At 44.7% G+C, this 24,011-nt stretch overlaps 1 protein-coding gene across 2 annotated transcripts in view; it reads right to left on the bottom strand.

Annotated features, from left to right (window-relative positions):
* Tbc1d1 (TBC1 domain family member 1) overlaps positions 1–24,011 on the bottom strand; it is a 195,835-nt gene that overhangs the window by 168,614 nt on the left and 3,210 nt on the right. For both annotated transcript variants that reach the window (XM_051165263.1, XM_051165264.1), the window contains one exon: positions 13,350–13,869. In XM_051165263.1, coding sequence (XP_051021220.1) covers positions 13,350–13,766 — 417 coding nt within the window. In that variant the 5' untranslated portion in view covers positions 13,767–13,869. Of the gene's footprint in view, positions 1–13,349; positions 13,870–24,011 lie in introns of those variants that run through there.

Genomic DNA, 24,011 nt, shown 5'->3' with positions numbered 1-24,011 from the left:
ATCCTCACAGGCAGTAGTGAAGCTCCGTAGAAACATTGTGCTTGTGGTTAAAAAACAAAAATCCTTGGGTCAGTGTCTACACTAACGCAGTCATGTAGCACCGACAGAAGAGGAGACGCTCGCACTGTTAAACTACCTGATTCTGTTTATCTAAGCATGTATTTAAATAAAATGGCTCCGCAGCCTCTGTGATTACCATTAGTTATCCTGAGAAACTCGCACTCAGGATGCTGAAATGTAAGTAGCTGCTCCTCCCCGACTGAATTAAAAAGCTAAAACTTTAAAAGGTCATTTGGACTGTGTTCTTTTTTTCTTTCAGACTTTTTCATTCTCGTGTTTCTAGTTTTAAAAGGCAGGAGTATTCAGTACGCGGTCACGTAAAGCCGCAAGGGAAGTGTTATCTCACAATCCTTGGCAATTGACATTGAATCATGCTAGTATTTTGTAAACGGTTTTATATGCCAGAAACATTCTATCAGTTTTAAAATAGTGTACGTTGTCTATCATGAGAGCAGCAGCATAATTGGTGATGATGGATGAAGCGTAGGTGCATACACTCAGTTTAGAGACTGATCAAAAGTGGTAAGGCGTGCCTTGTGAAGAAAACGCCAGAGATACGCCGTGATGGTGATGGTTCCCTTACTACTTACAACACAAAAGCCAGAGCGCAACCTGGAATCGTGTTTGTCCTAACTTTACCTTCTTTATAAAGCACAAGTACTAGCTGCAGCTCTTTGACATGGAACAATGCTTTCTTTCCTTCGTGGCAGAAGTCAGTGACCGGCCCCTCCCTTCACCATACACAGTCTGAGGCAATCCACAACTTGCAGGAAGGAGAAGGCAAGAACAGATTTTTAGAAATCCAACTGGTATAAACGACGATTGAAGGACGGAAATCATTTGGATGTGACATTTATTCTCTTGCATGGACAACTTGTCTCCGGTGGTTGTTTCTTTTTAAGCTTCGAAGCCCGTTAAGGCGTGTGCCATCATAATTAAAACGTAATCTCAGGCTTCAAAGTTAACATCAGAGAGGTCCCACACAGACATGCTGCTAAGGGGATTATCCTCTGCCCGGCTTCCTTCCCAGGGGGAGGAGTGAGCTTCTCTGGGGATCTGTATCAGCAGATGCAAAAGAGGGGACAATGTGTGGGTGATGCGTGAACAGGGGTGGGCTACACCATTGTAAAATCCAGACTGCAGCAGAGCTCATTGCATTCCTTGAGAGACTTTAAATGTTGAACCAGAATCCCTGTCCCTAAGGAAAGAGAAGGCCAGCAGCCATGAGAACCACAGGGCTTCCTGCAAGCTCAGTTCCCTACCCCAGCCCAGGCCTCCTCTCCCTGTTCTTTCTCTTGTACCTCTTAATTCTCTGCTCTTCTATGCCTGCTGTTTCCGGTCATAGACTCGTTTCTTCCATGTGTACTCAGGCAACTCCTTGTTGTAATGAGCTGCAGTCACTGTTTGGGGAGTATCAGTAAGGGGAGCGATTGGAAGAAACTAGGTCGTCCACTGGACATACACATCAGGGCAGCAACTAGTGCCTAGATGACAACGTCTCTGCTTAGAAGGCCTGAGTCACTTCTGCTTCATAGACATTAAAGACAGATTTCATTCCTGCCTCAGCCTTCTTACTGAGGAAGCCTAGCTTTCTCTAGAATTAGGTGTCTTAAAGACATCTTCATCAGCACTCAGGAGGCAGATACTGGTGGATTGCTGTGAGTTCCAGGCCAGCCTCATCTACAAAGTGAGTCCAGGACAGCCAAGGCTACACAGAGAAATCCTGTCTCAAAAAACAAAAAAAAACAAAAAAACAAACAAAAAAAGACATCTTTATTCAGCTCACGCTGGTCACATCCCCTTTTCGCAATCTAAGTAGACACTCTGCATAAACACCCTCTTTCTCCTACTGTATACAAGCAGTTACTATACAATTGCAGAGGGGCGATGGGAGAGAGAATAGAAAAATAGGGAGGCTGGAGAGATGGCTCGTGGCTCGGTGGTTAAGAGCGTGGGCTGTTCTTCCAGAAAACACAGGTTCAATTCCCAGCACCCACATGGCTATTCACGGTCTTCTGTAACTCCAATTCCAGGGGATCTGATGCCCTCTCTGGCCTCCCTTGACACCAGGCACCCAAGTGGTACACAGCAGGCAAACTCCTATAAATAAATTTTTAAAATCAAAAAAAGATTTAAATATACCTCTATAACCCTAAGGAGATGTGTGTGCACTCATGTGTGTGTGTGTATGCATGTGTATATATGTGTGTGTGTGCACGAGTGCACACATGAGGAAGAAAGAACAGAATACACAAAATTATCGCCTATGGCAAGATCTGATTTTATAAATAAGAGCATATACCTATAACAATATACACCGTGTTTTAATGTTGGTTTCTCCAGAAGATGAGAGTAGGGGGAACTTGTTTGTTTGTTTGTATTGTTTTAGCCCTGGCTGGCCTGGAACCCTGTGTAGACCAGACTGACCTCAAATTGGAAAGATCTGGCTGCTTCTGCCCCCTTAGTACTTGGTATTATGGGCTGTGTGCCACCATGTCTGGCTTACAGAGAATTTTTTTACTTTTAACTTTTTAAAAGTTAATTTAAACCCTGTCTCGAAAAACCAAAAAAAAAAAAAGTTAATTTAAAGTTTGTTTCCATGCAGTTGTGTTTTGCCTACTTGAGTATCCTGCACGGTGCGCATGCTTGGTGCCCCATAAGGCCAGAAGAGGGCGTTAGAGTGCTTGAAACTGGAGAGAGAGGTGGTTACGAACTGCTGCTATATGTGTGCTGGCAATCAAAGGCCGATCCTATGGGTGGGGAAAAAAAACTGCAAGTGCTCTTAACCTCTGAGCCATTTCTCCAGGCCCCACTTCCAACTTTGTTGTACTAATTTTTTTTTTTTGACATGGAAAACAAATACATCTATAGTCACACATGAAGTTAATTGCTTTTTGTTTTGTTTCATTTTGGGTTTTTTTTGTTTGTTTTTAGAGACAGGGTTTCTCTGTGTAACAACCCTGACTTTCCTAGACTCGCTTTGTAGACCAGGCTGGCCTGGAACTCATAGAGACCCTCCTGCCTCTATCTCCCGGGTGCTGGGATTAAAGGCGTGCGTGCCACCACCGCCCGGCTTCCCACACAAAATTACTTTTGTAATAGAGTAATAGAGCAAGCAAAGGCACTGGGCCCATTTTGCAACTGAAAAGACTTAACTGCCAAGTTCTTTCTCAGAGACGGCTCTACACTATGAAAGTCCCTTTCTTAACTGTCACCAATAAGTGCCAAGACAGTTTTGTGTACATTAAAACCTGATTTCAGGGGACTATGACAGTGAGTGCTGCTCAAGCCGACTCTAAGCCTCTCACCCTTCCTAAAGCTGTGACCCTTTAATAACACGGTTCCTCACGTTATGGTGACCGGCAACCTTAAAGTTACTTGCACTGCTACTTTGTAACTGCAATTTTGCCGCTTATATGAATCTAAGTATCTGTGTTTTCTGATGGTCTTTTTGGGGGTCAGAGGTTGAGAACTGCTGCTCTGAGGGAAAAGAAATTCAGGCAGGGTGATCAGAAAAGGGAACATCTTAACACGATTCTAATGACAGTGTAATGACGTAAGCAGGGGACTCACGCAGCTGGTCACGGGGTGTGATGGCTCATGCCCTATGTAAGCTTCACTGAGCCATGGGATGGATGCCCAGAGATCAGGTTAACAATTGATTCTGGGTGTCTGAAACAGTTACATCTGAATGGGTGGACTGACTACAGCACACACACACACACACACACACACACACACACCCGCCCCATGCCCACCACCACCACTGCCACCCCCACCCCGACACAGTGCTGGGGAATCCATTCAAAACCTTAAGAGTCTGGGAAGGCAAAGGCAGGCCAGGCTGGATTCCCTCTGCCTGTGTTGAGTTAGCAACATTGATTTTTCTCCTTCCACACTCAATTCATCCACGGAAGCCCTTCTTTGCATCAGAGCCTGCTGGGTACCAAGGTCTAATGGTGATTAAAAACAAGGACCTTCTTCTTTTAGAGCTTAGGCTGGTGAGTACATGATTAATCAGGAAACATGAATAAAAGAAGATGACTCCAGGCTGTGGGAATTACCTGGGATGTATTCCAGGTAATTCCAGGTAACGTGTTTCCTAAAATAACAGTCCAATGTGCTGCTAGACTTAAGAACAGGTCATAGCTTTGAAATGTGACCTTATAGGGGTGACTGAGCATCTTCTCATTAACAAATAATAGCAGCAAAGAAGGGAACTTGTGGTCTCCCTGTGATGACTGCAGAGGTTATTTCCAGAAATACTTGTCAGGTCACCAGTCTGATTCTATGTTAACCAGTGGAAAGAGGATGTAAGCTCTACGTGCATTTTAAACATCATCTGGTAAGCACATTTGAAAATGGTAAATGAACCAGGGAAATTTGGTTTCAGACCACGTAGTCTAACCCTGTATGCGCCAAACTCATTTTCAGCATGCAATCTTCACAGACTCTTATTGAGAGATGATGTATTCTGTTTCTCAAATTGTGCCTCAGTATCCACAGTGCTTCTACTGGTGGGTGTCTCCTTCCAGATAGCCGCATGTCACGGGCTTGGTAGCCACATGCCTACTGTATTAGTGAGGAAAGGTCTAAACTATAAATATACCCTTTTACGATTCAAGTTAACTTCAGCTTCCACATCCCTGTGAAATCTATTCTTAGGAATAGATTTAGTTTTCATAAACAACTAGAAAACTCAAAGCATTTGGCTAAAAATGCAAAGCAGTGTCAAATGTTGAAAAAGAAAAAAAAAAAAACTTAAAAAAAAAAATGCCCGATCCCATCTTCTAAGGCTCATGAGTCTAAAGCCCTCAGACCCATTTTTCAAAGTCTAAAATAAATCATGCAATCAATCTGGTGTCATGAACAGAAACCTTCCAACAAATACCTCAGAGTTCACCAAGTCCTGGACGTTCTTTTTATAGATGTGAAGAACGCTTGCCAACCCTTGCACCCGGCAGCCGACTTCTGTCTGGCCTCACAGTTCAGTCAACTAATTTTTAACTGACATGGATACCATGTTGTCCCCTGCAACTGCACAGTAAGTCATAGCTGAAATCTAAGCCAAAGGAAACCTCAGGGAGAGAGAGAGAGAGAGAGAGAGAGAGAGAGAGAGAGAGAGAGAGAGAGAGAGAGAGAGAGGAGCGCACTGAAGCGTGTCCAGGTCATGACTAGCTAAACGTGCTCAGAGCCCTTCCCTGAACAGCAAAACCATAGACAAACAGCTGAAATTCTGGCATAGTTAAAACCACTGTAGTGGGGAGAATAGCTAGGGCTGTGTGAAAATGTGTGCTGTGTTTTCCAGAGTCACTGGACGTGGGGACACAGTGCTCTCTGTGGCCGTTGCCCATCTTCACTCTGGCAAGCACAGCAATGAGCCAGCAAACAGAACAGCCATGCATGAGGCCCACTGGTGGCCATGCTTTATTGAGAGTCCTGAAAATCATGGTGTGGACAAGAAATTGCTACCTTAAAATTCCAAACAGGTCGGGCGTGGTGGTGCACGCCTTTAATCCCAGCACTTGGGAGGCAGAGGCAGGCGGATCGCTGTGAGTTCGAGGCCAGCCTGGTCTACATAGCGAGTCCAGGACAGCCAAGGCTACACAGAGAAACTCTGTCTCGAAACAAACAAACAAACAAACAAAACAAAACAAAACAAATCCAAACAGATGGCAAATTTGGCTGACACTGTAGCTGGTTTTTGCTACTTTGTGGGTTCTTTCTTTCACCCTTCTCCACCCCTTTTCTTCTTCCCTTTCAATCTAAATAAGAGATAAGGAAGACAAGATAGAAAGAAAAAGACAGATAAGAGAGGAAAAAAAGATGGAGAGAAAAGGAAAGAGATCCCTGAAAAACAGTCAAGGGTTGGGAAAAGGGCAATGTTATGGTTAGGCTGTTTCCTGATGATTAGGGGCATCGAGGTCCTTGAGGCAAGTTTCATCTTCGCCCTCAGGGTCTCTGATTTCATCTTTTTTGTGCTTCTTCTTTGTGAATGACTATTTAGCAAACCTTGACCAACCAACAGTCAATCAACAACAAACCACAATCCTGCTTCTCCAGCCCTAGCATTTATGTACCCTCTGAAAACTCCCCTGAATTGCAAAAGTCACAGAAACTGTCTGCAGCTGGAAAAAATCATACCCTCACCAGAGCAGTGGGCAAGTCATAGTCAGCTGCTTTGAAGCAGCCCCATATCCCCACACCGGGATTAAAACAAAAATATATTCTTATACTATTTCTGTGGGGTTTTGTTTTGTTTTGTTTGGGGCAGGGGTGTTTCGAGACAGGGTCTCTGTGTAGCCTTGGCTGTCCTGGACTCTCTTTGTAGACCAGGCTGGTCTTGAACTCACAACGATCCACCTGCCTCTGCCTCCCGAGTACTGGGATTAAAGGTGTCTGGCTCTATTTCTGTGTTCTTTAAAGAAACCAAAATTCCAAAATTCTCACTACAGGTCTCACTATTTATGTCTGACTGACCTGGAACTTGACTTGAGCAGGCTGGCCTCGAACTCGTAGAGATCAGACAAAAGTTCATACCACCACACCTGGCCCAGATGGTGAAATTTCAACACAAGCTGGTCTTGGGTAAAATGTAAACAAAACAAAGCTAACACCAGAAGGAAACAACGTCATATGATTTTAATTAAATAATGTAGCCATGAGTGCAACCCTGCCTTTAATGTAAGTTAAGTGTCACTATTGGCTTATTATTTACAATCTCCAAGGAAACTCATCACATCTATGAAGACATCTATGATGACATCTCCAAGATGTTTAACTGAGGAAGAAAGACCCTTCCTGAGTGTGGGCAGTATCAGCCCATGGGCTAGCATCCTGGACCAAATATAAAGGAGGAAACACTGTGGGAAACACTGTGACCTGCTCTCTCCGTTCTCTGACCTGCTGAGACCAGGTCCCACACACTCCCGCCACCATGCCCTCTCTGTCACAGTGGAGTCTACCCCTGCTTCAACTGTGAACTAGAGTACGTCTTTCCCTCTTGAACTTGCTTTTGTTACAACAGTGAGGAAAGTGGTAACACAGGAGGACTAAAAGTATCAGTTAGGCTACTTGCCCAAACCAATTTCAGACACTCTCCCATTTATTGCAAGGTAACACAGGGCAGGGCTGGGGGTGCTCTTAGTCCGTGGGGCTCCTGAGAAAAATGTTGGACTTGCAGTCTCAAGCAAAGATACACTGTCTTTTGTTCTTGTTTTTACCAGAAATTTCAAAAAGCAGCAGTATAGGCTTCTAAGTCTATGAATGATTATAGAGAATTAAAATTATTGTGAGGGAGCCTACGTGGCTTACTTTCAGATTTGTGTTGCCCTGCAAGCAGTGTAGATTATGGGCCAGCAAGATGGCTCAGTGGGTGAAGAGGCTTGCAGAGCGAGCCTGGAAATGTGAGTTCAGTCCCTCAAACCTACATAAAGGTGAGAGAGCTAACTCTGTGAGGTTGTCCTACACACTCCTGTACACACTGTATCGTGTACACAGAAAGTAATAAACAAGAAATTTTAAAAGAACTGTAGTTTAGTTACTATGGAAAAGGAAAGCAATTTCTCCCGTAGGCTGTATACAAACACACCTTCCTCAGCACCGTTTACCTTCTCCTTGCAAACATCTGGACATGCATGTCCCCCAAAGGCACCTGTCTCCACTCTGCTCGCCCTCTCCCCACCCCAACCCCTGCTCCCCTTTCCCCGCATCAGCCCCTCAAATTTAACACCTCTTTTAGCAACAGAAAAGGAACACCTCCTCTTCGGGAGATGGAGGTACCAGGCTGCAGTGACAGAGTCTCCAGGCAGCTTAGGAACATCCCCCACACCAGTGTCAGCTGTGCCATCAGTTATTAAACACCCATGATGTTCAGACTGGACAGCAAATCTGGAAGACCAGAAACAGAGCCAGGAATGGTAATTGAAGAGCTGTGTTTTAAAGCAATGAGAACAATTAAAAACATCTAGCACAATTGCGATGCTGGAAAGACCACTCAGAGGTCAAGAGCTCTTGCCGCTCTTCCTGAGGACCTAGTTCAGTTCTCAGCACCCATGAGGGGCAGCTCACAACCACCTGTAACCCCAGCCCTGAGAGACTGGATGCCTTCTTCATGCTTCTGTGGGCACCCACATACATGTGGCATTCACTCATACAGGCACACAGATACATACGACTAGAAATAATAAAAATATATCTAGAGGTGAGAGAGATGCTCAGGGGTGAAGAGCACCTACTGCTCTTCTGGAGGACCCGAACTTGGTTCCCAGGACCCACATCAGATGGCTCGCACCTGCCTCTGATTCCAGCTTCCAGAGATCCAACACCCTCTTCTGGCCTCCGTGGACACCTTTACACACATGCACACATGTCCACACACAGACATGCTTGTATACACTGTGTTACTCATATAGACACCAGTGTCTGTGTAATCGGTGCACGATGGTGCAGAATCAAGCATGCTTAAAACATTCATCAAAGCACAGGATAAACCGGTGGAGTTTAGTACAAAAACGTGTGTATGATGCCTTACATGGACTCAGATTTTGCACGGCAGCTATTTGCTGAGTTGCAGCAGCATTAAGGAAAAGTCACCACGGCGTCTCTGTTTGTTTACTGCCTATCTGTCTGAAGCCAACTTTTCTTCAGATACTCAGTGAAAATGACATACCACACAAGAATGAGTGGAGAGGCAGCCACGGGGGACCTACTGTCTTCTCCTAAACCACACATTACAGAGATCGGGGAAAAACAAAAGACAGAAAACTGGACCACTGTCACTGCTAAACATTTTTTTTGGAAAACACAGTTATACTCCCTGAATTGTTGTTTATATTAACATATCAAGAGGGGGTGGGGGATGGAGTCTTTACACAGCCCTGCCTGGCCAGGAGCTCACTATATAGACCAGGTGGCCTCAAACTTACAGAGATGCACCCTGCATCCTGTCTTTCAAGTGCTGGGTTAAAGGTGTATGCACCACACCTGACTTGCTTGATAATGTTTACAAAAGGGAACAGTGGCCTTCAGGAAAAAATATTTTAGATGTTACCCTGTCATGGAACCTTTGCTCTGTGAAGAGCTTCTATGAAGCACACAACGAAAAGGCCCTATCATGGTCTACCTATAAAATAATCTTCCACATGCCTATTTGCTTAGATATTCTGCAGCAAATTAACTCAGGTGCTGATGAGAGGATTCTCTCTCAAGCTCGAGTTCTATGTCTATCCCCATAGCAGCAAAGGCATGTTTGCTTTGGCAAGCACAGTCAAGGCTGACCTCATCCACTTAGAGGAATCCTTAATCTGGAGAATTCTTTCACTGAGAAAATGTTACAGGACAGTCAAGAGAAATGCCAGTGTGGGTTAGCATGCTTCTACAACAGACAATCCTGTCAGGGGATGTCTTGCCAAGGTGTCACAAGAACATAATAGATATGTCAGTTAAAATCAGGGCCACTGTCATTTACTATTCTATTTCTGATGAGAAAAAAAAAAAAATATGCCCGAGTTCAGTATCTACGTTGCCAACAACTCTCTCAAAGAAAATGAGTGGGAATGGCAGCAATCTATACTCTAATGACAACTGATGCTGGTAAAAACTGCACACAGGCCAAAGAGATCTTAAGAATTAATTTATACTTCGGAGACGGCTCTTTAGAATATAGAGAAAGACTAATTCTCTACTTGGAGCGAGGCTGCCTCTCCCTCTTCTTCTCTCTCCTCTCCCTCTCCCCTCTCTCTCTCTCTCTCTCTCTCTCTCTCTCTCTCTCTCTCCCCCTCTCCCCCCCTCTCTTTGTTTTTGTTTTGTTTCTTTTTTGAGACAGGGTTTCTCTGTGTAGCCTTGGCTGTCCTGGAGCTCATTCTGTAGACCAGGCTGGCCTCGAACTCACAGAGATCTGCCTGCCTCTGCCTCCAGAGTGCTGGGATTAAAGGCGTGCGCCACCACCTCCCGGCTATAAACCTCTCTCTTTAGTCAGGTGTCCAAGTAACTGGCCAGAGCTTTTCACAGATGTCTGGGAAAGACTGTGGGAAGGAAGCAAAAGTGTAAGGTGCAGGATATATGTTCCTCAGAAAACCCATCACCAAAGAGAGCTGTTGAACCCTCTCCTCCATATTCTGGAATCTTCCCAAATAACAGGAACCCTTAGGTTTGTTTATTCATAGAGTTTTGTGGGAGTTGAGTTTATAAAATGCTGGTCAAGGATGACAAACATGCCACCCAAGAGCTGAAGGCACATAATTCTTCTATATACTTACTCTCTTTGCACCAAACACTTGGAGTGAGATTACCATTTAATCTGCCTCCATAAAACCTTTTGAGGACTGGAGAGATGGCTCAGCCGTGAAAGGCTAAGCTCACGAGCAAAAAACCTTTTGAGTTCAGAGGCCAGCAACATGGCTCAGTGGAGTAAAGGTGCCTGCTGCCAAGTCTGATAACCTGAGTTCTACCCCATGAGGTAGACAGAGGCTATGACTCAAAGATTTTCTCTAACCTCCACCCATACCTTACAGCATGTATACCTCCCCCATCAAATGCACACAAAATAAATAAATAAAATACAATTTGAAAGTCCTCTTGAGTACTCTCCATGGCCATAAATGCTATTACTGTGATTATTTCCTTTCTTTTCTTGGCAGTGCTTGAGGTAGAAGCCAAGGATTTACGCCCGCTAGGCAACTGCTTATCGCCTCCAGCCAGCATACTCAGTTTTGGGTCCCATGCTATCTCACTTAACCCTCCAGCAACTGCACGAGTCCATTACTGCAACCATTCCCATTGTACAGATGAGCAAGCACACCCCGTTGCCCAAGGTCATGAGTTTATATGGACCAGAGACAGGATTTGAACCCAGAAGTTAACCTCTCTGACTGTACAAGTGAGAATGTGAGATGAGGCGTGGCAACACTCCATGACTCATACTACAGAGGCACTTGAAGAGGAAGAGGATGGCTTTTAGATGCTCACTGGCTTTACTCAAAAAACAGGACAAACCAAAAACCCTCTTCACAGGCTGGAGAGATGGCTCGGTGGTTAAGAGTACCACCTGCTCTTTCAAAGGTCCTGAGTGGCTCACAACCATCTATAATGTAATCTGATGCCCTCTTCTGGCATGCAGGTGTAAATGCAGACAGAACACTATAAACATAATAGATAGATAGATAGATAGATAGATAGATAGATAGATAGATAGATAAATCTTTTTTTTTTTTAAACCCTCTTCTCTATGCTCAGAGCAAGTGCTAGACTTCATTCTGCCTTTTACCAGGCTCCTGACATGCACCGCTGAGCCCGATGCCTCCTGGAGCACCTGCCTTCCTCCTTGGTTCTGCTAATGACCTCTGAGACACCAGCCAGAGCAGTGACCACAGAGTCAGTGAGTAAAAGGAACAAACAAGACTGAGTCCCCACAATCCACTGCTGTCCCTTGACACCTTCAGGGGAACTGTTCCAGGATTCCCACACACCAGAACCTGCAGACGTTCTAGTCTCTCATACAAAATGTCAGAGTTTGCAAATAGCCTCCACAAAATCTCCTATATCCTTCAACTAACCTGACACATGCCATTTGTCAGCGAACTGTTAGACTATTGCTCAGAGGATAAGGGCAAGAGAAAGAGTGTTTTACCTACTCAGCATGAATGCGATTTTTGGCAAATATTTTCTATCTGCTGTTGGCTGAATCTCTGACATGAAACCTGTGGCTAAGGGGTGGGGTGGGGGGTGGGGTCAGGTTATACTCGGAATCAAGAACACTAATTTCCAGATGATTTTCTTACACCCTGGAGAGTAATGCAAAAGAACCTAGTAGGAAGAATAGGAATGCTGGCATTTCTAGTCACATTTTAGACTTGAAACTATGAAAGCACAGCTGATCATGGCCGAGCACTCCTGTAACCCCAGCAGCTGAGAGGCGGAAGCAGGAGGGTTAGCAGTTCAAGACCAACCTCTGCTACATCTAGGGTTTGAGCTTGCTTGAGACAAGCTTGAGTGCCACGAAAGCCGCCTTTTGTTTTTGTTTTTTTTGGTTTTTTTTTTGTTTTTTTGGTTTTTTTTTGAGACAGGATTTCTCTGTGTAGCCTTGGCTGTCCTGGACTCCCTTTGTAGACCAGGCTGTCCTGGAACTCACAGAGATCCACCTGCCTCTGCCTCCCGAGTGTGGGATTAAAGGCGGGCGCCACCACCGCCCGGCTGAAAGCCACCTTTTAAAAAAACAAAAGAAAGTCCAGAAATCCTAAAAACCATAGACTTCATGGCCATTTCCAAGTGGCCTACAGCTCTGACCACATGAGGATGCTGGTGCCTAGCACCCAAGACAGCACATGTAGTCTTCAGGCCACTCGTGGGGCTAGCTGCGGAACCCATGACTGTTTCTCGTGTACCATTACTAAACTCCATTTTCCTCCATGGGTCCAACAGAGAAAGTGGCTATGTGAATTCTATCTTCACTTTTACATGCACTGATAATCATGAACCAGACAAGTGGCTTGAAGTCCTGCAAAGAACTACAAATAATTCTGGTAGCAATGCAAACAGAAGTAGGCAGGGACATAGCAGAGTTTTGACCTCACCTCAGACACATCATAATATCAGGGTGACCAGATCTGACCAGAAGTCGGCAACAGGAAAAAGACACAAAAGAATCCTGATCATATCAAAACTTAGATTCATAGCTCCTGCCCTTATCAACAACCTTTGTATGAATAGATGTTATCTCTGCCTTGGGAAACTGGCTAAAAGTATTTTTTTAATGGTTTATAACTAACTATGTTTTTTTCTTAATGGGATTCAAGAACATGGAGATCACTGACCTAGAACTTTGCCATTCAAAATGCAGTTTGAAATGGGACAGCCTGGCCTTCACCTGGTCACTGGTGGGAAAGACAGTTTTGGGGATCACCAAGCATTGAGTCATGATTCTTTTTCTTTACTTTAACCCCCATGACCTATGGCTCACGTGCACACTGCAACTTGACACTGAAACTTTAAAACAAAAGTCTTAAGAAATATGAATCCTGACAATTCAGCTCTTATTTACAATTCTAGGCAGGTTTTTCTGTTGGATTTTTAAACCCAACACTTATCATTTTAAATATATGTTACAAATATCCTTGAACAAACTCTTCCCATAAATCCCAATTTCTGTCAAACTATACACACACACACACACACACACACACACACACACACACAGCGTTTTCTCATTACTCCACTTGAAAGAAGCATCAGACCCAGGCCCCATACAAACTCTGCAGCCACCTTCTCTTTTGATCCCCACCTCAACTTACTTTTGTTTGATCGTCCGCTTTGAACACATAGCAGAGGCTCTGGCTGTGGGCAGCATCCTCCTTAATAAGACAAGCAAAGTAACTCGGGTCATGGCTGTTGTGGATCAGCTTGTGAACACGCTGAGGCTTGCACTCAAAGATGCTGGAACAGTTGAGTGGGTCCCATTGCTGACTTTTCCTCAGGTCAGGTTCACATTTCAGCCCGGAGGGAGAAACCCAAAGGCGGACTTGCTTGATGCCAGGCTCCTGTTTGGAGCACTGGCCACTGTGTCTCCGTACCTCGGCAACCACCCATGGCAGCATGGGCATAGTGGTGAGAGCATGCACAGGCAAGGAGCCCACCAGCTGCAAGCCGAAGTCCACGGAGATCTCATTAGGTAATGGATGCTTCCTTGCTGTGAACGTGATTGCATCCATCCTGGGAAAGGTCTGGAGAGCCAGGAAACTGCCAGGAAACCGTGCTACTATTTCCTTACTTTAAATGAAGTAATCTATTTCACATGCTTCTGGGGGCAGAATCCTGGGAGAGGAAAAAAACAGGGCATTAGAATTTAATGAAGTCACAGCAATAGCTACTTGCAGAGTTATTATTCCAGAATTTAACAGCCTGAAACTGAGATGCAAGAAGAAATGGATATTTGTTCAAATAAACCCTGCCTAGAATGAGATTTCCTGAAATTGTATTACACATAAAACCTAGAAATGGTGGAACTGTCACACTCATTGAGGGACATAAAGACCCTACTGGGAATCTGTTGGAAAATATGAGCCTCAGGGTATCAAGGAAGAAAAGAAAGCAGGGTAGGTAGGGGTGGGAGGCTGGAGAGATGGCTCTGAGGTTAGGACCACTTGTTGCTTGCAGAGGACCTGGCTTCAGTTCCCAGCACACGTATGTTGTATGTTGGTTCTCAGCCATCTGTAACTCTACTTCCAGGGGATCTGACACTTCCTTCTGATCTTTGCGGGTACTAAGCACATGCACGGTGCACAGATACACATGCAAGCAAAACAGTCACACATAAAATAAAGAAATCATATCTATATATACATGCATATATATATCATATACATTCATATATATGTATATGTATATATCATATATATAATATATATATATATATATATATATTCTCACAGGAGAATATGAGACTGCTTTGGCAGTTACACACCCTGCTGGATTACTTAAAAATTATTCCAGGGAATTTCTCTAAGATAATAAAATTCAGTAGAAGTAATTTCCCCCAGAAAGGGGCTCTTATGAGGAAAAAAAAAAAATCAACCATCCTTCTTTATAGTTTATTGAACTAGATTTCAACAGTTGACTTAATCACTTACGATTCTATCAAATTTACTTTTAAAACAAAAAACCAGAACCTCACTCATTCTTGGCTAGTACTGCTCTACCAGCGAGCCATAGCCCCAGGCTATAATCAAATCTTATTTTATTTAACTTTATTTATTTATTTATTTGAAGCAGAGCTAGAGGATTTTGAGTTTTTATTTGTTTGTTGGGTTTCGGAGATTTCTTTTGTTTGTTGTTTGTTTCTTTGTTTTAAATGTATATGAATGTTTTGCCTGCATGTATGTATGTGTGTCATGTTGAGTGCCTGGTGACCAAGGAGGCAAGAAGAGGTCACTGGATGCCCTGGTATTGGAGTTACAGGTAGTGGTAAGCCTCCATGGTGGTGCTTGGAAGCAAACCAGGTCCTCTGTAAGAACAGGAAGTGCTCTTATCCTGTGAGCCGTCTCTATAGCCCCAAGAGTTGGAGTATATTACGATATTTTAATATAAATAGTAAGTACTAGCATTAGGAGAAAGAAAGGAGGCGGGAAGAAACTGAGGCATTCCCAAGGACATGGAAACGGGCTGTGCAAAGGAGGGTCTCCCCACCTCAAACTTTGAAGGACCCTCCCTGAGTCCATCCAGAGCTGTGTTTCTCAACCTTCCCAATGTCATGAGCCTTTAATAAAGTCCCTCATGCTGTGACGATCCCCAACCATAAAATTATTCCGTTGCTACTTCATAACTGATGTGCAGCTCCCAAAGCACCTGCATGCCACCATGTTTACTGCAATAATGGTAATGGGAGTAAACCTCTGAACCGTACGCCAGCCCCAATTAAATGGTGTCCTTTGTAAGAGTTGCTGTGGTCATGGAGCCTCTTCACAGCAGTGACTAAGACACAATAGATATCAAATGTTCTTTTTCTGGGCTCAAACTCTCCTGATTAAATTCCTTTCTCTACCATCAGCAACTACCTCTGGTGTACCTTAAAGCTTATCCCACAGGATGGCAAAACACTTTTGTGCAAAGCTCAGGTGCCAATAGCACCTCAAGCTCAGTTCACCCTGCCCTGACTCAGCCTTCATTCTCCATGACTCCCTCTAGAGTACCCAGCACCTGACACACAGTAGGGCCTCAAGGGTATCTTAACCCATGAGAGAATTATCTTCAGGGCTGGAGGATGGCTCAGAGGTTAAGAGCACTGTCTGCTCTTCCAAAGGTCCTGAGTTCAATTCCCAGCAACCACATGGTGGCTCACAACCATCTATAAGGAGATCTGGTGCCCTCTTCTGGCCTGCAGGTGTACATGCAACCAGAATACTGTATACATAATAATAAATAAATAAATCTTTAAAAAAGAGAGAGAGAATTGTCTTCTATCCTAAGAGGGAGGCTGATGACAAAGAAAGAAGAGAAGAAAGGGTATGACTTTGAACCACCCGCAGACTCAAGTCTTCCTTTTCATTTTTCTCACACAAATTTCTCCCAGATATTTTCTTCTTGCTGCCTTCTCTCCCTGTTGTTCATCCGTTTCTGCTTGGGAGTCCTCATCTGCACCAGAGAGCCACTGAAACTGCTCGCATGCATCAAAGCCATCCGGCTCTTCCAGGTCGTGAAATCCCAAACCAGCAAAGTGGTCCTTCCACTGCCTTGCACCCGGGAAGCCAGACTTCTTTTCTTCTTTTTCTTTTTCCATTATCATATGTATTGTGGACACACGTTTGCATGTGTGTCCATGGATGTAGGTGGGTGGAAGTGTACGTAGAGGACAACTGTTGATGTTGGCCGTCATCTCCCAGCATTTTTCCAGCTTACTCGATTAGGCAGGGTCTCTCAATCAAGCCCAGAGCTTCCAGGTATAGCTAGTTTCCACAGCCAGCTTGCTCGGGGGATCTGCTCTCTGCCTTCCCAGGCTGTAATGACAGGCTGGCTGCCATGTCCTTCTGGCGTGTATGAGGGTTCCAGTGATTGTGTCTCTGGTCCTCACACCTGCATGGCAAGTGCTTACATGAGTGATCTCCACAGCCTTTGCACACCTCCCCTGGAGCTCTTCTGGCTCCTGGCTCATGTGCCGGGCACTTGTGCTCAGGTTCTTTGAAGGTCCCCATTTTCTTCACTTATTCCACCTGCTTTTAATTTGGACAATATTATCTTTTGGTGCTAAAAAACACATTCAAATACTCACATTACTATGAATGTTACATGCTCTATGTTGTCCAGAGGCAGCTCTTACGAACCTGGTGTTGGCATATAAGTGTCTGCCTCTAGGTTGCTTAGCAACTTCTGACATCACCTGCCACCAGGTGTGTGCCAGACCATAAAAGGTCCAACCTGCTACCTAGTCTCTCTCTTTGCCTCTTTCTCTCTTACTCTGTCTCTCTGTATCTGTCTGTCTCTGCCCTTTGGGGCGCCCCTCCTCCTTCCTTCACTCTGATGCTTCTACAATAAATCTTACACCATGTATGTTATATGGCGCATATTTAATACCTGGAGACCAAAGACCTTGGACAGCTTGTCACAAAGTTACACGGAAGAGTTTGCATCTGGTCCCAGAGGCCATCCTCTTGACTACTACCTCCCAAAATGAGCTGATCACACACACACACACACACACACACACACACACACACACACACACACACACACACACACTAATAACTGCCAAGTATTTTTCTCATAGACTCTTTTCTGGGTTCCAGATCAGCTGTTCATATTTCTTTTTCTTTCTTTCTTTCTTTTTTTTTAAGTTGTTTCATTTTGTTTTTGGAGACAGGGTTTCTCTGCACAGCCTTGACTGTCCAGGACTCACTTTGTAGACCAGGCTGGCCTTGAACTCACAGCGATCTGTGTGCCACTGCCTCCCAAGTGCTGGGATTAAAGGCGTGCGCCACCACGCCCAGCTGCCATTCATATTTCTATCTCATCCTCCCAGATGACAAGCCCCTCAGCCTGAATGTAGTTGTTATGCAGCTAACTCAGTCTTGCCTCCCTGCTTCTCGGAACTCCTCCTCCTGCATCCCAGCCAGGAGCATCACTGGTCATCTTTACTCTGTCCTCTGCTTCCCATTTCTATAGGGAACACCTGAGACAATCAACTTGGAACGAGAAGAGTTGCTTTGACTTACGGCTGCAGATCTTCAGACTGTGACAGGGTTGCTTGTGCTGTTCCTTTTAAGTGAGTGAGGTCATTCTGGCAGGAAGGTGTGACAGAGCTACACCACTTAGTTCACACAAACAAAAGAGAGGAAGAGAAAGGGCCTGGGGTCCCACCATCTCCTTCAAGGGTACAGTTACTTACTTAGCTAATTAGTTTGGTTGTTGTTGTGTTGTTTGGTTTTTCGAGACAGGCTTTCTCTGTGTAGTCTTGACTGTCCTTGACTCGATTTGTAGACCAGGCTGGCCTCGAACTCACAGCAATCCTCCTACCTCTGCCTCCTGAGTGCTGGGATTACAGGTGTGCGCCACCACGCTAGGGCACTGTCTTGAATAACTAGAAGACCTCAAATAAGGCGCTTAACCGTCCCATCATCTCCCACTAGTGCCTTCCCTAAAGATCAAGCTTTTACCACATGGATCTTCTGGCAGCATTCTGGATGGATCCAACAGTGCTGGCCAAAGTCTCTGAGATTCCTCCGGAGTCCCATCAGTCCTGACTCCTCCATATAAATATATCTGACCTTTCCCACTCCTAAGGAACTCTTCCGCTATTCTGTCAGTCACCACACCGCATGCGCTCCACACTTGAACATGGTCTTGGATTCCTCAGCCTTATAATCTCCCTAATGTCCTCTTCCACACACTCTTGGGCTCTTAAGATAGAGAACTAGTCACAGCCCCCCACATAAACTGTGGCTTCTCGTGGCCTGGTGCCACAGTGCGTGCTGTCCCATTGCCCTCTTCAGACCATCAGACTTGGCACTGGTTGTCAGGGGCCTGAGAGTTTTCCTTCCTTGAAGCTGACAAGTCGGCCTTCACAGTTTGGCTGCTGAGAGGAGAAAAGAGATTCCTGCATGGAAGGCAAAGGACCAACAGCAACGGCCAGGGTGGGCATTGCTGCCAATTTCCCATCTTCCACGGACCAGATGACACCTGTCACAGGGAATCAGAGTAGAAGAAGGTGGCCTTAGGGAACCTGACCGCGCTATGGGGACGATATATCCACCTTGCACCAGAGGAAGTCACTGTTTCTATCAACCATAGATGTTTGCAGCAGGAACGTGGGGAGAAGTGTAGCTCAGAATAAAGGCGTTCGGTGTCGCTGCTCATGCCATGTGCAGAAACAGAAGAGACCCACAGAGAAGAACCATCTCTCAGCCGTCCCTGCCCTCGTCCCTTAATTCCAGGCAAATATTTACAGTGCTGCTGAAGCAATCATGGCCTCTTTCTTCCTACGTAAGTCAGAGCCACCAGCAGCATGCCCTTTTCATCACTTCCCTCTGAGCCTCGTCATCACACTTATTTTAAGAGTCTGAATAGGCATCCTTCAACAGGATTGTAAGCTTCACAAACTGTTAATGTTTAGGGTTAGAAAAAAAATAAGTATTCAAATTTTAAACCTTTTCTAAGACAGAAATGAAGTCTGTTCTTTACTCTTTTCCCATATTTTATGTACATACATATTTATATGCATATAGTCTAAAAGTAACATGATATATTTTGAACAGAGTGTAGAACTAATTTTTAAAGATCATTTTTAGCTATGTATATGTGTGTGCATAAGTCCACATGGATGTAGGGACCCCTGGAGGTCAAAGGCATCAGAACTCTCTGGAGCTGGAGTTACAGGCAGCTGTAAGCTACCCAAAGTGGGTGCTGAGAACCAAAACTCAGGCCTACTTGAAGAACAGTATGCCCTCTTACTGAGGTATCTCTCAAGCTGCAGTGTTAATATATATATATATATATATATATATATATATATATATATATATATATATTTTTTTTTTTTTTTCATTTTAAGTAGTCAAGCTTCCAACAATAAAGCAGTACATTATTTAGTGCCTGAATATATTTTATGAAACTGGGAGTCCCTCCCTCCTTTCCTCAAGTGTCCAGCCACTCATGGTAATAGAAAGCCTTAACATTCATACAATCCAGCGGATAATAGTGTCTCCCCTTTCACAGGTGAAAGTGGCATTAAAAGCCTGGCTTGATGTCCAGTCCAGTAACTGAACCTGCTTTAAGCTCCAACTGTTGACAGCTGCTAATCCCAAGACGTGTTTAAAGAAACTCGAGAATTAGCACAAAGGACAGCCCTGAGCTCTGTCAATTATTTTGGGCAGCGCACGTATAAATCAGGCGGCAACAGGCATGACAAAACCGCTCTCTGCTTTCTCTCGTCATTTCAGTCACTTGGTGAACAATCAGTCATCTGATTAGTTCTGTCTTTTTTTTTTTTTTTTTTTTTTAATTTTGGCAAAAGTATTTGAATGCTTCAAGCGCTTCGCTTTTCGGCCAGCTGTGGAGATTCCCATGTGTCTGTACAAGCAGTTAGACCTTCACCCCGCTTAGCCGAAGAAACAAACTGAAGCTCAGCATCACACACAATGGTTCTGGAGTAGTTCCGATGATTCTAACGTAAGTGCTATGATTTGGTTATGAACGGGCTCCTGTTCTGAGCTCGTGGCTCCCTGCGAGTGGTTTAGGGAAGTTGTTGTGACCTTTGGGATGTGTGGCTTAGCTGCTGGGGGACAGGACACTGAGGCTATATCCACCTCTGGTTTCAGCCCATGTTTCCCGATCTGTCACGATGTAAGGAGCCTCACCGCACTTCCGGCAGCACAGGTTAGCCCCTTTCCTCCCTTGGTCCCAGCAACACGGGCTGGCCAACTCTGGCCACCATGATGACCTGGTAGTTCTTGAGATTATGATCCAGCATGACATCTTCCCTCTTCAGTTGCTTCCTCTTGGTCTTGTGTCAAAGCAAAAAGAAAAGTAACTAACGCAGTGAGGCTCAGGATAACTTAGACTAGGTTAATGATCATATTGCTCTTCAGTCAAAAGGTTCATGAAATATCCCTTAATATTAGCAAATCACTGCATTGTTTTCAGACCTATCATCCCAAGTCACATCACTATCAGGAGAGAACCCTTTGCATTTTAGGGGATTTTTTGTTGTTGTTGTTTGTTTGTTTTCCAAGACAGGGTTTCTCTGTGTAGCCTTGGCTGTCCACCTGTCTCTGCCTCCAGGGTGCTGAGATTAAAGGCGTGTGCCACCACGCCCAGCTCCTTTTGCATTTTAAACTCCCGAGAGAACCACCTATTTTGACATTTTCTCTGTCTTATATCCATGACAGTAAACCTCATGATCTGTTATTCCAGTGAGGTTGTGCTTAGGCCCTTGTTAGTCAAGTTATGTATGTACAAGCCTGACCCTCTCAAATGACCTTTAAGCATACCCAAACACAAGAGCATGCTTTTCCTAGAACCCTTCTGATGACCTTGTTAATGGGATCTGCTATCCCTGAAAGCATGCACTTAGCACCATAAAACTTTAAAGACAGCCAGCTCCTTTTAAGCCAATAAGGAATTTCCCTCATACATGAAACAAAGCGACTAGCTTCTGGAGAAATGGCTTGTCTAAATTTAGTGACAGATTTGGGACAGTCCAAGTCCCTGACGCCCATCCACAAGCTGGAAAGAACCTCAGCTTCCCCCCTTCCCCCCAGGAGAGAACACTTTCAAGAGGAAAGTTGAAAAAGCAAGTTACTTAACTTCTCCGAATCTGAAGTTTATTCTTACAGGAGAATAAAATAAGATCATCTCCAAGTTTCTTCTGTGTCTAAAAAATCTGGTAACTGCAATTTCCATAATGCAGAATACCAAATGTCCTCCACATTGTGTAAGGATACAAAGCTGCTTCCGTCTTCGATTTAGGAACAAAAGTGTGGGGGGAACGCATGGAGGCTGAGAACAAGAGAAGCTGAGCAGTGGGAGCCCTCTCTCTCCCCAGCTCCGCATCACCCCATCCCAGCAAACCACAGAAGGTAGGGAAGAATTTTCCAATAGCTATCCTGGGCAGCTCCTGCTGTCAACTTCCTCCATTGCTGGCAGAAGGGTACTTGGGCAACGTTGTTTGAGTGGATGCCCTAGGGTCAATTTCTGAAAGACTGGTACTCAAAGTGATGGTGTTAAAAAGTGATGAAAAATAAAGGGCCCCTCCCCTTTTTCCCACTTTCCCTCTTGACCCATGACTTCTGGTTCTCACACATGCCTCAGCCTGGTGACAGTAGCCACCATGCTGGATCCCAGTCAGGGTGACTTTATTATGTGTCTGTTCCTTGCCATCCTACTTTGGTTTCTGTTGCTGTGATAAAACACTGACCGGAAGCAACATGGTGGGGGGAGGGGAGGAAAGGGTTTATTTGGCTCACACGTCAACATCACAGCCCATCAGCGATGGCATGCTCAGCTTACTTTAATTATACAACCCAGAACCACCCGTGTAGGGGCAGCTGTATCCACAGTGGGCTGTGCCCTCCCATATCAATCAGCAACTAAAAAAATGTTCCACATGTCCACGGCCAACTGATGGAGAAAGTTTCTGAACCAAAAGTCCCTCTTTCCACATGACTCTTAGTTTGCGTCAAGTTGACAAAAACTAGCCACCACATGGGGCATTTGGGTCTCCTCACCAGAATTGTAAGCTAAATAGACTTCCCCTACGTTAAAAAAGGATCCAGCCACAGGCACGCCTTTAATCTTAGCACTCGGAGGCAGAGGCAGGTGGATTGCTGTGAGTTCAAGGCCAGCCTGGTCTACAAAACAAGTCCAGGACAGCCAAGGCTACATAGGGAAATCCTGTCTTGAAAAACAAAACAAAAAAAACCAAAAACAAACAAACAAAAAAAGTCATCTTGAAAAACAAACTTTCCAGCCTCGGGTACTCAAGTATTTAATTATAGTATTTAATTATAGTAACACACACACACACACACACACACACACGAGAGAGAGAGAGAGAGAGAGAGAGAGAGAGAGAGAGAGAGAGAGAGAGATGAGAGAGTGAGAGGCGCGAGAGAGAGAGAGAGAGAGAGAGAGAGAGAGAGAGAGAGAGACAGAAAAAAGGTAGGAGCCTCTGGTTTCCAACCAATAGGAAACAGCTACACCCAGTGGCTGTTGGGGGACCGCAGAAGAAGCAGGGAGTTTCCAGATGGCCGCTCTCTTCCTACAAATCAATGCTTTAATCAAGTGGGCAATTATACTGCACCCCTGTACTCCAATCTCCTACAGTAGGACCACTGCCTAAGACCACGGCTGTCCCTTCTTCCTCCGCCAGCCCGGGCAGTGATTGGGTAAAGATGATCTTTGCAGCAGTAGCCACGGAGTTCTGGAAGGCAGTGGTCCCCATCTTTTCATCATCTTGAGGGCCCAGTGCTGAGGTGTGCCTCTCTAATTTGACATGTCAAGAGATGACATTTTAGAATGGCTTCTTGCATAAGTCAGTCCTGCAGCACGACACTGCCGCTTCTTGTATTCTCTTAGATTTTGTTAAACAGGATAAAGGGCTGGAGGACAGAAGTCCTAGGTGGTCCTCGGGGGTTTATGAGTAACCCTCCCTCCTGCGTGGCTGTGTTGAGTAGCAACAACAGTCAACGCAAAACAGTGCTGGGTATCTATTAACTGACTTAACTCACGGTAACCATAGACAAGTGAGAGAAGACACAGGGAGGGTCCTTGCCTAAGGTCAAATGCTTAAGTACAGAATCAGGGTTAGAACCTGGATCTTTCGGCTCTTGGGCTCGTGCGTACTCTCCAGTGCTGGAGGAATGCCTGGAGCCACTTCTTCTGGGACATTTGATGCAGATGCCCTTCTGCCTCCCACAGCTGAGATAGGTCAGTTTTATCTTCCCATTTCAGTGAAGGCAAGATTCGAATCCGGACCTGTCTGCACAAACTCCTCCTCTCACTCTAATAGTATCGTTACCCCCTCAAACATCTTTCTAATTGGGGTAGCTCCATTGTTCTATCTAAATTTTCCATGGCTTTAGAAATCCAACCTTAATGTAAGAGTAAAATATAAAGTAGAGCCGGCAGTGGTGGCACACGCCTTTAATCCCAGTACTTGGGAGGCTGAGGTAGGTGGATCGCTGTGAGTTCGAGGCCAGCCTGGTCTACAAAGTGAGTCCAGGACAGCCAAGGCTACACAGAGAAATTCTGTCTCGAGAAACAAACAAACAAACAAACAAAAACAAAAAACAAAAAAAAAAAGGAAGAAAACAATAATAATGGTAGTAATTTCAATCAGGTCTCAGGCATGTTTTAAGCACTCTGCATGTATATATTCATAAATTCTGACAATCCCATAAGGATTCTCTTACTTGGGAAGTATAGATTCATTTATTACATAAAATATTTGTTTTGTTATCATGTATTTT

This window comes from Acomys russatus, chromosome 22 (genome assembly GCF_903995435.1).
Source record: "Acomys russatus chromosome 22, mAcoRus1.1, whole genome shotgun sequence".
Classification (NCBI taxonomy): Eukaryota; Metazoa; Chordata; class Mammalia; order Rodentia; family Muridae; genus Acomys; species Acomys russatus.
This window is presented reverse-complemented; position numbering and strand designations above follow the sequence as displayed.